We start from the raw sequence: 15,727 nt of genomic DNA on the forward strand, positions 1-15,727 counted from the left end.
AAGCAGTGGTCTCCAAACTTTTTTGATCGCACACCCCTATCAGTAAAAAATTTCTGAGCACACCCCCCAATATATGTATATTTATATTCACGCACCCCTATCAGTAAACAATTTTTGAGCACGCACCACCAATATATGTATATTTATATAAATATACATCTAAATAGAAGTTCTAATATTTTCTTCCCACACCCCAATGGATCGTCTTGCGCACCCCACTTTGCAGACCACTGATCTAAAGAACTGTTAACTTTAGGTGCCATTGCAAAATGTTTATTCCTGATGATACACAAAACTGAAAGAATGTGGTTTTAATTTCAGATCCCAAGATGAGTTTACAGGATGAGTACTGATCATTAGGAAATCCCCCAGTTTGACCTGATGATGAATTTAAGGCATTGGCAGTTAGGAAAAAAAAATCTTTACCTAAACATGAGACAAACTTACACAGAGCTGGACACAATAAACACCCTAATAAATAATTTCACCTTTAAGAGCTACTTTTCAGGGTAGAATCATGCTTTAAGAATAATAAAGTAATGCATGTCATTTATTATGGAGTGAAATAATTATCAGTGACCACAAGGCAATCACTTTCACCATCCATAGCAAAGCTGGCAAGTCAGCCAGCAATGCAGTAGTCCTTGTCTTTAGGAAAGCTGACTTTTATAAGCTCAGGAAGCTTGTTCTTGAGGCCTTGAGAGGCCATGATCTCACAGGGAGGGGAATTCACAATGAGTGGTTGCTCCTTAAGGAAGCGATCCTAGAAGCACAAGGGAAGTCCATCCCAACACGTAGGAAAGGTGGTTAAAAGTCTCAACAACTCCCTTGGTTCACCAGGAAGCTCATGAACTTCCTACATCTAAAAATAGAGGCTTATAAAGGATGGAAGACAGGAAACACCACTAAGAAGTATTCTGCACTAAGGAGGAGTATTCTGCACACCTGCAGGGAGCAAACTAGGAAAGCCGAGGCTGCAGCTGAATTCCAACTGGCTACACGAATCAAGGACAATAAAAAGTCCTTGTTCAGATATGTGGGGAGTCAAAAGAAAAACAAGGGCAACCCTGGAACCCTGCTAAACCAGCTGGGACAGCTGACTACCGACACCCAGGAAAAGGCCAATCTGCTTAATGATTACTTTGCGCCAGTTTTTCACCAGCCCAAAGGGCCACCCTGCCTAACATGATGCGGGATGACCAGGGTGAGGGTGAATATATGCCCACCATTGGCATGGATCTTATGAGGGAACATCTTGAGAAGCTGGACCCTCACAAGTCAGCTGGTCTGGATAGATTGCACCCAAGAGTGCTAAAGGAAGTGGCAGACATCATAGCACAACAAGTATATTCAAGAACTTGTGGCACTCAGGCGATTAGAAGAGGGCCAATGTGGTACCCATCTTCAAGAAAGGGAGGAAAGATGACATGGGAAACTACAGGCCAATCAATTTTACCTCAGTCCCTGGGAAGATTTTAGAAATACATTATCAAAGAAATCATTCTTGACAGGTTAACAGAAGGCAACATTCTGAGGGATAGCCAGCATGGGTTTGTTGCGGATAGGTCTTGCCTGGCCAATCTCATTTCCTTCTATGACCAGGTGATGCATCACCTGGACAAAAGGAAAGAGTTTGATATCATATATGTACACTTTAAAGAAGCCTTTGACCTGGTGTCCCATGATGTCCTCATGGAAAAATTGGGCAACTGTGGCCTCAACTACTCTACAGTTTGACGCCTGGGGAACTGGCTCCGAGGTCGGACCCAGAGAGTGGTAGTTGATGGAACTGAATCAACATCGCACTCAGTGACTAGTGGTGTCCCCCAAGGCTCCGTTCTCCGACCTGTACTCTTTAATGTCTTCATAAACAATCTGGACGCTGGTGTCAGAAGCAGACTGGCTAAGTTTGCTGATGACACCAAACTTTGGGGAAGAGTGTCCACGCTTGAGGATAGGCTGGTGATCCAGGCCGAGCTCAATAAGCTCGCAAGGTGGGCAGATGAAAACCTGATGGCATTCAATACGGAGAAATGCAAGGTGCTCCACCTTGGGGAAAGAAACCCGCATCACACTTATAGGTTTGGCAATGCTACATTCGCTAGCATCATGACCAAAAGAGACTTGGGGGTCATGATTGACCAGAAGATGAACATAAGTCACCAATGCGATACTGTAGCTGGCAAAGCAAACAATTCTGACTTGCATTTATCGATGCATCTCGAGCAAGATCCAGGCCGTCATCCTCCCACTATACTTGGCCTTGGTGCAGCCGCAGCTGGAGTACTGCATCCAGTTCTGGGCTCCACAATTCAGGAAGGATGTGGAGAAGCTTGAAAGAGTCCAGAGGAGAGCCATGTGCATGATCAGAGGGCAAGGGAACAGGCCTTATGAAGAGAGGCTGTGAGCCATGGAGAAGCACAGGCTCAGGGCTGACTTGGTGGCAGCCTATCAGTACATAAGGGGTGTGCATCAGGATCTGGGGGAATGCCTGTTCACCAAAGCACCCCAAGGGAAGACAAGGTCCAACAGTCACAAACTCCTGCAATACCGTTTTAGGCTGGACATAAGGAAAAACTCCTTTACTGTACGAGCCCCCAAGGCCTGGAACAGACTCCCCCCAGAAGTGGTGCAAGCACCTACTCTGGACACTTTTAAGAAATATTTGGATGCTTATCTTGCTGGGATCCTTTGACCCAGCAATCCTTATTGACCCTAGAATCTTTATTTCTAGAGTCAAACAGTTTTTGAAGTCTCTTCTTTAGAAGCCGTTAACTAACCTGTAATTCAAATTATTATTCATTTTCCTTCCTGTCCATATGTCATAATAAAGATCTGCATCCAATAGATTGACATGTGAATCACTGTATATTATAGATGTTCCAGTTCCTGTTATGTGTACATTCCTTTGTAAGAATATGATTTATTTCTTTAAGCACTTTCCCATCTTAAAATGTCAGATGTTTCCTGTACTTATATACAAAAATGTTTAACCTCCCAAAGGTACCAATGTTCAGCAAAATTCTGAGTGTATACAGTACGGGACAAGTTTAGCAGAGACTCTATGGGAGGTATTCAATTCCACCTACTCTCTTCAGCTCACCAGAATAACTAACTTTGAGTGCTTTGCACTCAGGTCATTAAGAAGATCAAAAGGATATATGACTCTGAAAAACAAAGAACACAAATTGAATTTTCTAAAGATTTATTCTTAAGTAGCAATTTTGATTCTCAAGGGTTACCACTTGTGACACAAAATGCTTGTGGAGAGAAGAAAAGGTTTTAAGAGCAAATTTTTAACTGTCTCCACTAACTGACGCTTCCTATCTTTTGTAAACATCTTTTCAAATAACGTAGCCATAAAGCATTTTTAGTAAGTAGAGGAAATGCTATCTTAACTTTCATGGGTTTAGGACTGATGACTTAATAATAAAACCAGACTGCAGTACCACAGATGGCTATCCCATAAACAGCTGCCCATCAATGAACTCTATTCCCTAATTCAAAATAAAAGATTTTTTTAGTGTATTTTTTTCTTTTTAAGAGAAAAGGGTACTAAAACATTGTGAAGGTACATACTTTCCACCTGGAAGAGATCAGTGAATTACTAAAAAAAAGTCTGATAACTTGATTTTATGCAAGACTGTCCTGAATTAATGAGTACATTATGCAAAAAAAACCTGTTTTACCACCATTTAACTCTCTTAAAGTATTTACCGAAACCTTTAAAAACCCAGTTCTTTGCTTGCCTTTGATGGAAGGGCTATGAGGAAGAGGTAACTCCCTTTATCTATTTGTAAGGCTTGGAGGTCACTCTTAGCAGAATACCTTTAGAGTAGGATAAAGGGAAAAGGTACAGCAAGCAAATATGTGTCAACAACTTAAACTAGATAAGGAAAGAGCAGGACAAAAAAGAACCATATGAGATGACAATGGAGCAAAACAGGCTCAGATTAGAGAAATGAAAGAAAGCTCTGAGTGGGATACTGGTTGTGTATCAAGTAGAGTGTGTGTGGTGGATAGGTACTGAAACACACATACATGGGAGTAGTACAAGGCCAACAGGCTTGCTGGCAGCATATTTGTAATGTTTACCAGCTCAAAAAAAGCCACCAAAATCTTCTCAGGATTGACTCATTAAAAAAATGCAACATTGATGTGTTGTGTAATCGTGTATGACAACCTAACTTCTTAAAAATAGAAAAATAACTATTTTAAATAGTTTTTCTATGCCGAAAACAACATTGTCTCCAAATGATTCGGTTCAAATGATTTTTTTTTCCTACCTGCAGGCCTGGGATCTGAGGGCTTATCTACACAGGGAAATGTCACGACAAAAACAACTACTGCAGAATAAGCAATTCTGAACAACTTCCCTTTCTACACGAGCCCTAAGAATCAGATGGGCTCTTTCCACATTCAGCATCATCACTAGTAATAAGTTTTGCAGACTAAATCAGGGCACCAGCCAGATTCATGCAACTCTCTGTGCTTAATAGGGGAATACAGGTGTAACTAATTGCAAATTAAAAAACAATTCTGTTGATGCACAAAAGATGATAACTCAATCCACACTCTTAGTCATTATCTTTCTGCATGGCTTACAAAAGTAGTAAAGTATTATTTTGCTAATGTAATCATGTGTAGTCAACTATCACTTCTTGATGCCTTTTTCAAAATGGCCTTGAAAATCTATTTAAAAAAACCTGAAACATAATCCTCAATTAAGAAAACTGTTTTAATTATGTGTGGAATGCTCCCTTTCTCCTTTCATTATTCATCCGGTCATTCATCACACCATATTTTTAAAATAGGGATCCTGACCTTTGGAAACACAACAGTAAACATATTATCCAGGGGGGTTTATATTAATTTATTCTAAATCCCTAAAATCTGTATGGCCAGTTACATGATGCTTGACTGAAATTCTGTGAATCTTTCCAACAAATACTGGAATAAACTAGAATATTAATGTACTCTACAATATAAACACTGTTCTTATTTGTAAGAAAAATCTTTTCAGAAGTCTCCATTGAGGCCCCAAACTGTAATCTGACCCATGCAGGCAAAACACTAACCTCATGCAGAACTTGAGTGACTTCAGTGGGACTCAACATAGAAAGATCCTTATACTTGTACAACGTCCCCCAGAAAATAAAGTGGCTCTGCAGGTGTCTGCCTTTGTAAATCAGGTGGAAGGCTAGAGCAAGGCTTCACAATCTTTCAAGGCTGCAAACCAGGGTGCTTCAGTTTGGGTCAGAGGTGTGCAGCACCTGCACCCAGGGTGGCAGGGAAACGCAACTCTTGCCAAAGCCCCTTGCTATTAAATGCCAAAGCCCCGCTGTCCATGGGTCTAATTAAATGGCTCTGTGAGCCAGATCTGGACCATGAACTGTAGGTTGCCAACCCCTGGGCTAGAGGCATGAGATTGTTCACATTATAACATGCTGGTATTGCTGTCACACTGTAAGGTTTTAGCATAAATTTAGAGCAAAATGCCTTTCAAATAAGAAACTTCATAACACAAATCTCTTTATAATTCAACTAAAGATTTGTGTTTAACAGCCAACACATTTAAAATGAGTTACAAAAATAAGAGCACATAATGCCTATCCACAAAAGACATAGCTATTCTTAGTAAAACGCAGTTAGGATTCCAAGAAGCCATGTCTAAAAAACTAATCAATTCAGTACAATGTTACTTTCCTCACTGTTTCCTAAGAAACTTAAATAAAACCGTCCCTTTACTGTTAACTGTGCTAAAGCTGGGCACAGTAAGAACTTGAAAGAGCAACTGGGATCAAACATTTGTTTTTTGTTTCTAAATGAATTTGATACAATTAATTTGATACCTCCTCTCCATTGATGGAAAAAAAATAGTAATGACAGTCTCTGAAGTGGAAGAAAAACAGGCCAGATATTAAAGGTATTTAGCTGCACCAAATGCCTCTTCAGTGCTTTTGAAAATCCCACTTGGCTCCCACCCATATCTTCTGGTTTTGCAATTGCAATTACCTTTAAAAACATGTCCCAAATATCCAAAAGCAGTTGTAGAAGGAGAAAAGGGAGGAAAGAAGAAAAGGAAGAAAGGTATCAGTTTAGAAAAAAAGATGCTTGAGGAAGGACATCATAAGGGTTTACAAAACACCAAATGATATAGAGAAAGTAAACCGGGATTTATTTTTTACTCTCTCTCAATACAAGAACTAGTGGCCACAACATGAAGGCAGCAGGGAGTAAGTCTACAAGTAGCACAAGGGAGCTCCTCCCCACCGGGCCCGTGGTTCAAGTGCGCAGCTCGCCGCCACCCGCTGTGGTGAAAAGCGACAGTTTAGCCAGATCCAAAACAGGGACCGGACACGTTGTTGGGGGAAGGGGGCGCAGGCAGCGACTGAGGGCGGGCGCTAGGGCTGCAGCCCCGAGACACGAGGTCCTGGAGGCTACAAAGGGGAGAGGAGCGGGGGAAAAACCCAGGGTATCCCCTTCAGCCTCTGCGCTCCACCCTCTGCGCTCCACCCTGTGAAAGGCCTGCTGGTTACTTGCCGATGATGGCGGCCCTTGCCCCCCGGGAGGAACGGGCAGGCAGAGGGAGGCGCTGAGCAAGTGGTGATGAATATCTTAGAGTAAAAAAAGAGGCCGCACAGGGCCTTAGCGACCCCCGCCTCTATGCCCATCCCGAGCCCAGAGCGTCGCCCCAGCTCAGCAGCACTTCCGGCCTCTAACCATCTCCTCTACTGCTCTCGCCGCGCGCGGGGGGTGGGGCCGACGAGCTGTGGGCGCCTCAGGGGGTGCTGAGCCGGGAGCTGCAGCCCCGGGAGCGGGGCTGGTTCCCTCCGTGCCGGGCTCCCCGAGGGCAGGAGCCGGGTGTGCTCAGGTGGCCGACCCTGCTCGGTGTCCCCCAGGCACGAAGAGGACGGACATGGCAGACGCCGCTGCGGCTCCCCGCGGGCGCTCAGCTGGGGGACCCCTGCGCGAGGGTCCCGGTGTCCCTGAGGCTACCCCTGCCACGTGCCCGTGCCCCGCGGCTCCGACATGTCCCGAGCTGGGCGCCCTCCCGCGGCAGCGCAGAGCACCCTTGGGTGCTGCCATCCAGGAAGACTGTAGGAACCAGGTGGTACGTTCATTGTTGCATTTACACGCTTGGTTCTTCTGTTTTCGGAGGGCACCCAACCACAGGGGCTGCTGGAGACGAAGAAAGAGTTGGACAAACTGTAACCGTGGGGTCAAACCCTTGCAGCAGCGCTTGCTCCTCCCGGCCATCACGGTGTGACTGCTTGGGTCAGGCGTGTGGGAGTTTTTGGTCCTTTCTTTTTGCTCCCTGTTCCTTCACAGTCTGAGGAAAAGCATTCCTCCCATGTGGCGAGACAAGCCTGCTGCACCCACTCCGAAGGGAGCCAAAAGCTTCAATAACAATTATTAACAGTTATTACAATTATTAACAGTTATTCCTGACACTTTGTAACATCTTTCCTTCCATTTGTTTTGATATTGACACAGCTGCTTTAGTTTAGCAATAATGTTGAGGGTGTAACAGTAATAATATTGAGACTTGAATCAAAAGACATTTGATAACCAAATCAATAAACATGTAGCCCTTCAGACCTGTGCAGGCATCATCTCACAGATTTCAACAGTATGAAGTCAAATCTGGTTTTGGGCCATACCTGTTAGCTTCCTTTTGAAATGAATGGCCATCCTGGCGAAGGCAGTTGCCAAAATTCACAAGTTCCTGCCAAAGGTGAAGGGTTTAACTAGTTTTGAACAATGACTGGTTTATTAAAGAAAACTCATTTGCATTATCAAAAATAGACATTAATTTCTGACATGGGTAAAACTAAAGAATGCTGAAGTGCCTTAGGAGCATAAGGTCCATGTCTTAGGAGCCTGATCTGGCTGTAAGTTGGTGGGTCTTATGTTTTAGGCACTTCTGAAAATTTTTCCCTTTGTGTTTAAATTGCAGATTTTAAAGAGAAGCGATGACATGGTAGGGGCAGAGGAAAGAGACTTTTATGAAAAATGAATGATATTTGAAGCAGTTTCATTTTCTAGCAGTTTTTCGATTTCTTACTTCAGATTTGTAGATGGGGTTCCCTCCCCACCGCCCCCCTAACCATAATCCAGGAAAAATACTTTCTTGGTTTTGTGATACATTTGCAGAACAGTGAGGATGGCATTATATGGTGATAATTTAGCACCTCTCTAATGTTTTCATCCATAGTTCAAAATTAATTTTTTAAAAAAAGGGAAGAAGCATCTTTGTCCTTGTTTTATGGCTGCAAAATTGAGGTACAGAACAGTGAATTGTCCTAGTCAAAACCACACCGGTCCTATTCCAAAGTCAGTTAAGTTAATAACTACTAATTTCTGAAGGCTTTGGAGCAGGCCTGCACTGAGTAACTGGTAAAGCAGTGAGTGACATCCATGTCTTGACTTCCAGGCATGTGTCCTATCCACTGGATGTTGGTGTGAAATTATGCATACTTACAGGCCCTTGCAGTGCTCTTGGATTCTACTGTACCATGGTTACTTTACAGTGAATTATAGTTCATGACAACACCAACACTTCTGAACAGAGCTTGTAGGATAACAATACATAAGGTATTTGCAAAAGCCCTGTCCATGCTAATCTAACGATCTTACCCTGTATTACTTTGAAAATGTATAGAACATATTTGCCTATTTAGAGGCATGTTAGAATCTCTAAATGAAATTTAGTGTCTGGTGGCTGTGATGATGACGTGAGTGTCGCTACGCTTGTATGTCAGAAGCATGAGGGCCAGAAAGCCAGCAACGGGTACAATGGTCAACATTAATAAGACCGTGGGCACACAAAGAAGAGCTGTAAAGGCATTCGTAGATAATGTGGTTGGCTCTCTGAGCTTGAGCACCACAGCTGCAGCCAGCATTGTTGGACAGGCCTCAAGACTGCATGCTTACCTTAAACCATCTGATGCCCCTTCTGAGATGGTTAAGAGCAGTCCAGGCCCTGCAGGGCAGCTGCCATCCTGAGGAGCAGAAGCTGGTGTTAGGGATGAAGTTCTTTAGCCTCAGTTCTTGCACAGCATATTTCTTGCTCCACTGATGGGAGGTCCATGCTGTAGGTGCTGTCTGGGCCATCTGCAGATTTGATGAGCTTATTGGCCTGAGTGGAGAATGGGATCCAAGACTTCAGGCAGTACTTGGTTTTCTGGCTTGCAGCTACTCAGGTTGAGTGCAAAGAATGGTTTGGATCTTGGGTTTTGAGGCCTAGGGCCAGGGCCTGGTGGTTTTCTCACTTTAGCTGAAGCAAGGACATTATAACACCTGCTTCAGTAAACATTGTGCATTTGTGGCTCACAAGTAACATGTTGCTCCTGAAACTTTGTCACAGCCATAGAAAAATTTGCTTTCCACAGAATATGTTTCTTCAGATTCATAGGGAAAGCGAAGTATGGATGTTGCTTGAAGGGCCTTGCTTGTTCAGTATTGCTGTTAACAAAAGTTGAGGATCATCATGGTCTATGTAAAATGCAAGTTGTAAACCAAGCTACAACCAGAAAAAACGAACTTTGTGTGTGTTGGGTGGGGAGTAGAGTCCTATGGTATTTTTAACTTTTCTAGACTTGAGTGAATCCTGGCAACCACAGACCTGAAGCATTGGCTCAGAACCCCAAGTCACCAAGACCTGATTCATAATCATGAACACAGTTATTTGTATACCTATTATACTTTTTGAGCTTTTTGGTGAGGTATCCTCAATAATTCTATCCTTGCACCTTCATTTAGCAGACACCTATCATAGTTTTACTGCAGTTTTAGGAGATGGAACTTGATTACAGTAATGTTTTTAATAGTACATTAAAGTAGTCTGATTTACTGCTCAGAGCACCTTGATTGTGCCAAATGTTTGCAAATATTGTAATTTGGGGTACCCATGAAATTGCTGCTTCTCTTATTTTAATCAGTTCGTATAGGATGTAAGAGTGATGGAGCAATGTGATACACTGGCCTCTACTTACACTTAATAAAATTTTAAGCATGCCTTCATAGAAAAAACAGAGAGAAAGCTGCAGCTAGTGTAGTATATTTTTGTGTGTGTACACACACACCTTTATTTCACTCTCTCTCTCCTTTATTTCAATGGAAGTTAATTTCACCAGTTATTTAATTAGTCAAACAAATTAGTCAAAGCTGAGGCTTGAAAAGGTTTAAGAAGAACTGATTTGCATGCATATATCACAGCTTGTTGTTAATACTGCCTCTCTGGCTATCAGGAATCCTTGGAGAGTAGTTTTCTTTTTTAATAAATATAATACCATTGGGTTAATGTGGTGTTACATACAAGGTTTTATTTTAATGTCCATCTAGGGATTATGGAATACTAAAATCCTGAGTGAATTAAATTTATTGACACAGTCAAACTGTGTCAAGTAATATTTACAGTGGCTCTTAAAAAAAATCTCAAGTTTCTGTTTATGTGCTTTGAAGTCTCAAAGTACTAATGTGAAAGAAAGCTCTTTAATCACAAAACTTTTTGCGTTTGTACTTCACGTAGTTATTTTTCTCCAGTGTGAAATTTCTAATTCTTTCAAAGCAAAGAACCAGACTTTTCTAAAATTTTAAGATAGCAGGTAAGGATTTATTTTGCAAAAGCAGCCTTTCCTCCTCTTTGAAATAGTAGTTAGGGGTCAGAAGGGACCTGAATAGATCATCTAGTCTAACCCCCTGCCACTGGCTGGAGCACATGCTGGGATCACATGACAGGTATTCATCCAATCTCTTTGTGAATTTACCCAAGGTAGGAGCGAGGACCACTTCCCTAGGAAGTTGGTTCCAGATCCTAGCTACCTTAACAGTGAAATAGTGCCTCCTAATCTCTAACCTGAACGTATTCTTCAGCAGCTTCTGGCTATTGTTCCTCATCACCCCAGGTGCTGCTGGGGGGAATAGGACCCTTCCTATTTGCTGCTGATCTCCCTAACAAGTTTGTAGGCAGCCACCAAATCCCCCCTCAGCCTCCGCTTGCTAAGGCTGAACAGGTTGAGGTCCCTCAGCCTCTCCTCATAGGGCCTGCCCTGTTGCCCTCCAACCAAGCGGGTGACCCTCCTCTGAACCCTCTCAAGGCAGGCCATATCCTTCTTAAAGTGCAGTGCCCAGAACTGGACGCAGTACTCCAATTGAGAACAGACCAATGTCACATAGAGGGGGAGTATCACCTCTCTGGATCGGCTTGAGATGCATCTTTGGATGCACGACAGGGTGCGGTTGGCTTTTCTGGGTGCGGTCTGGCATTGGCGGCTCATGTTCATCTTGGAGTCAGTAATGACTCCAAGAACCCTTTCCACCTCTGCTCACAAGGGGGGGAGCTCCCCAGCTTGTGTGTATGCTGTGAATTCCTTCTCAGGTGCAGCACCCTCCATTTATCTCATTGAAGCCCATCCTCTTACCATCCGCCCACTTCTGTAGTCTGTCTAAATCTAATTGCAGCCTCTCTCTCCCTTTGAGTGTGCCTATCTCTCCCCACATCTTGGTGACATTGGCAAACTTGGACACCGTGTTTTCCACCCCCTCGTCCAAGTTGCTGATGAAGATGTTGAACAGTGTAGGCCCCTGGACCGTGCCCTGGGGGACCCCACTATTCACATCCCACCAGGTTGAGTATGACCCATCTACCACCACTCTCTGGGTGCACCCCATCAACCAACTTTTGACCCATCCAACTGTGTAGGCATCAATGCCACAGTCGCTCAATTTATTAATGAGAATGGGGTGAGAGACAGTGTCAAAGGCCTTCTTAAAGTCCAGAAAGACTATGTCCACGGCGACACCATCATCCAGGGATTAGTTACCTGGTCATAAAGGGCTATCAGGTTGGTCTGGCAGGACCTGCCTTTGATGAACCCATGTTGATTTAGCCCTGGGCATGATCTCCCCTGCTGGCCCCTCACAGATGTGATCCTTGATAATTTTTTAAAGGATTTTCCCCAAGACCAATCTGAGGCTTATGGGCCTATAGTTTCCTGGGTCCTCCTTTCTCCCTTTCTTATAAATTGGGACCACATTAGCTAGTTTCCAATCTCTAGGCACTGGGCCCATGGACCACGATCGCTCATACAACCGGGCCAAGGGCGCAGCAATGACCCCCGCCAGCTCCCTCAACACCCGTGGGTGGAGGGCATCAGGGCCCACAGATTTAAAAACATCCAGCCCTTTCAGAAGAGTCCTAACTACTTCTGCACAGACCCGAGGCCTGGCAGTGCTATCCCCAAGATTGCCCCTACCTGTGGTAGGAGAACTGTCCTGGTCCCTGTCCAAGAAAACAGAGGCAAAGAACTCGTTAAAAATGTTGGCTTACTCCATAATGAAACGCCCTGCTGAAATCCAGGAGGTGAGTTCTTCCTGGTTCCTTGATTCCCTTGGAAGTTAGAACTAGGTATAAAATAAAAAGTCAGAAATGAATATAATTTTCTATGTTGCTATGAAATAACACTCCGTTTTTATTGGCTAATCATTTTATCAGACAGTAAGCTTTAAGCCTAAAATGAATACATTTTTTCATAGTGAGGACATATGTATATAAGCATATGTGCATTTACAATGCATATCATGAGACCACTGATAAACAATAATTCTATTTTAATATTTTCAGGTGACTTTACTTTCTTAATTCTAATATAGTGGCAACACGAATTCATTACATATTTTGAAGAAGGCAAAGTAGATTTGCACTTACAGACTAACTAAATCAGAAATGCATAAGCTTTCGTAAGTATCAGCTTGCTTCATAAAATTCTAAGAACAGCCTTATGGTTAAATCACAAAAATCAAGAAACTTCCTATAGGAAGGTTATTCCATTTTCCCATCCATAAAGAGGTGATAATATTTGTCTTCTGGGAATGATGAGGTGATTCCAGCTAGTTTCATGTGGCTCCCGAAGTGTTGACGTGCAGTCCCTGGATCAGGAGATCCAGGCACCACTCCCCTCTTTGTTCTGCTGCCAGAACCTCTGGGCTCCCTCTCCCTCAAGCTTCTGGTGCTTGTTTCTGCCCTTGCGGAAGGGCAGAGATGCCTGGCCCATGGGGTTGGGGGAGCTCATGGCCAGGGGGTTCAGGGAACCCAGGGACTTTACCCAGGATCCATGCCCATGCAGTGAAGTGGAGTCACCTACATGGCATTTGTGACCCCCACAACATTTGCCTGGGTTGTGTGTGGCCCGTGCGGTGCGTGACTGGGAGTCCTGTGGCCACAAGCCATTCAAAAATAGAGCAGCCCTGAAAGGATTGATTATTTTATGGGGTAATGCTCTGTGATCTATTTTGATTTATTTTGATCTTTTGAAGGAATTCACTGGTAAAGTGCTAAACATTATTTTGAATTTTGTTATAGCAATAGATCATACACAAAAACTATATTAAATAAACATATTAGAGTTGCAAAGTTAATTATTCCAAAGGTAAGCATTGGTAGAATTAAGTTTATATATGAAAATTTAATTTAGCCCATCCATGCATTTGCATTTTATTACAGGCTTTAATTATATGATCACATAGTATTTTTTTCCACAGGTTTCCTGCTTTAGTATGTGCATAGAATGGGGGCTGGCAAAATACAGCCTGCAGGCCAGATCCGGCCCACCAGGCGATTTCATCTGGCCTGCATCACCAATTAATAGTACCCTGCTCAGCCCACACGCTTCACTCCCACCCTCATGCATGAGAGGGCCCCAGGGCAGCCAGAACGCATAACTTCCAGGCAGGGCTGCAGCTGCCACTGCTGCAGCTGCTGGGGGACCTGCTTGGCTTCCCTGGCCTCAGGTGACTCCTCCTCATGTCTCTGTTTTAGTACTCACTCCAGGCAGCAGGTAGGGAAGTGGCAGCATGTGGGAGGAAGCTGCAGTTGGGAGGGAGCGTGGGGCTGGGGCTGGCGGGAGCATGGAGCCTATGGCCCGCACCCAGCAGGGCAGTGGGAGTGTGGAGCCCAGTTCAGCCCGGTTCCATCACACAGGACTTCCCTTGGCTCATGTGCAGCTCCCAGGACTCACGCATCACCAGTGGGGAAGCCCCGTGCAATGCAGCTGACTGCCTTCCCTGCTCCCTGCCACCATGTGCAGCTCCCAGGGCTCTGCTGGAAGTGGCAGGGAACCCTGCTCTCTGCTTTCCAGTGGAGTCCCAGGAGCTGCATGTGATGACAAGGAGTGGGGCCAAGCCGCTGGCTGCACTGTGTGGGGCTTCCCCTCAGTGGCATGCAAGTCCAGAGAGCTGCACATGAGCCACAGGGAGCCCTGTGTGGTAGAGGCAGGCTAGGCTGGCTCTGCTCCTTGCTGCCACATGTAGCTCCCAGAACCGGCTGGAGTCACATGCTGCCAAGCGGCTGCGCCTGTGCAGGCTATGAGCCACCATGAGGTCCTGAACAGCTGTGCGCCATGTGGAAGGGCATGTGGGGGGTCCCCACATCCCCCCCACCCTCCCTCACACCCACAACCACACCCACACTTAGCCCACAGTCCCTCCACAGCCCATCACGCATACACATATCTACACCCCTCACACACACGGCCACACCCCCCCATAACCCACTCACACATCTCACCATACACACCCACCTCTGCCAATCACACCCCACATTCTCCTCTCACACAATATACAAAAGTAAGAATTTATTTTTGGTTTATTATGCGATCACCTATACATATACTATGCACACGTAAATCAGGACAAAAATATTTTTTTAAATAAAATTAAAATATGTTATATTAAATGTTTGACTTTTACTATATGGTTAGGTTTTTTCAGTTCTAAGATGGCACCCGCCCCCCAAAGGAGTACTTCCAGGGGCAAGGGCAGGGACTTCAGGTGGCACAGGTCAGGGGTTAGGGGCAGGACTTCTGGTCCCAAGATGGTGACTAGTGGGTGGGGCACCTATCAAGGGGCAGGGCTACTATTGTGGCTCTTGACAGCTCACCAAAACTCATTAGACCACCCTCCAGCTGAAATAATTGCCCACCCCTGGCATAGAAGGATAAATTTGTAATGAGAAGTTTATCAGTATTGTTTTCTTATTATGAGAGGTCCGATATGGGATCGGCACTGATATAAAGCAAGTAGACTATATTGGAAATCAGCCTGATGTGGCCAGTAATTTACAGCAGCAACACGCAGGCAGTGAGGGGCGTAATCCAGCATGTTGAAGAGTTGCCTGCAGCTGGGAAATCTGTTGTGGTAGAAGGGGCATGGGGGAGCATATCAATGCCCCTGTGGTGAGGGAGGGAGTGGGGCTGGGGCTGGGGCAGGCACTGCACACTCAGGGCAGGGCAGACACAGGATAGAGCTGCAGCTCATCCAGAGGAGGGGGGTGTGGCTCCTGCCACTGCGCACACCCTTAGAAGGAAGAGGGGGGGCATGTGCCCCTGGATCTGCGCAGGGCAGGGTGAGCTGTAGCTGGGGCCAGGGGCTATGTTGGGTTCTTCCCAATGGGGGAGAAGGGGGGACTGGGCTGCACTCCACTGCACTGCACTTGGGGTGGGTGGTGGTGGTGGTGCTGGAAGGAGGGCTATGGGGGGGGCCTACAGTGAAATTTGGGGTCACTGCACCTCCTCTGTAGCCCCAAGCACAGTGTGGCCCAGCCCCACCCACCCCTTCCCACTGGGAGGAGCCTGTTCAGCCCTTGACCCCAGCCTGCAGCTGCATCCTGCCCCGCCCCGCCCTGTGAAGATCTGTGGGCACATTCCCCTCCCCCCCCCCCGTGCCC

General features: G+C 45.1%; 1 protein-coding gene across 7 annotated transcripts in view; it reads left to right on the forward strand.

Annotated features, from left to right (window-relative positions):
* The first annotated feature begins 6,754 nt into the window (after positions 1-6,754).
* Positions 6,755-15,727, forward strand: part of B3GNTL1 (UDP-GlcNAc:betaGal beta-1,3-N-acetylglucosaminyltransferase-like 1) — a 417,067-nt gene continuing 408,094 nt past the window's right edge. For all 7 annotated transcript variants that reach the window (XM_019502483.1, XM_019502489.1, XM_019502498.1 and 4 more), the window contains exon 1: positions 6,755-7,114. In XM_019502483.1, coding sequence (XP_019358028.1) covers positions 6,920-7,114 — 195 coding nt within the window. In that variant the 5' untranslated portion in view covers positions 6,755-6,919. The remainder of the gene's footprint in view (positions 7,115-15,727) is intronic.

The sequence above is a fragment of the Gavialis gangeticus genome, unplaced genomic scaffold, assembly GCF_001723915.1.
Source record: "Gavialis gangeticus isolate Ggan-Ray unplaced genomic scaffold, GavGan_comp1, whole genome shotgun sequence".
Lineage (NCBI taxonomy): Eukaryota > Metazoa > Chordata > Crocodylia > Gavialidae > Gavialis > Gavialis gangeticus.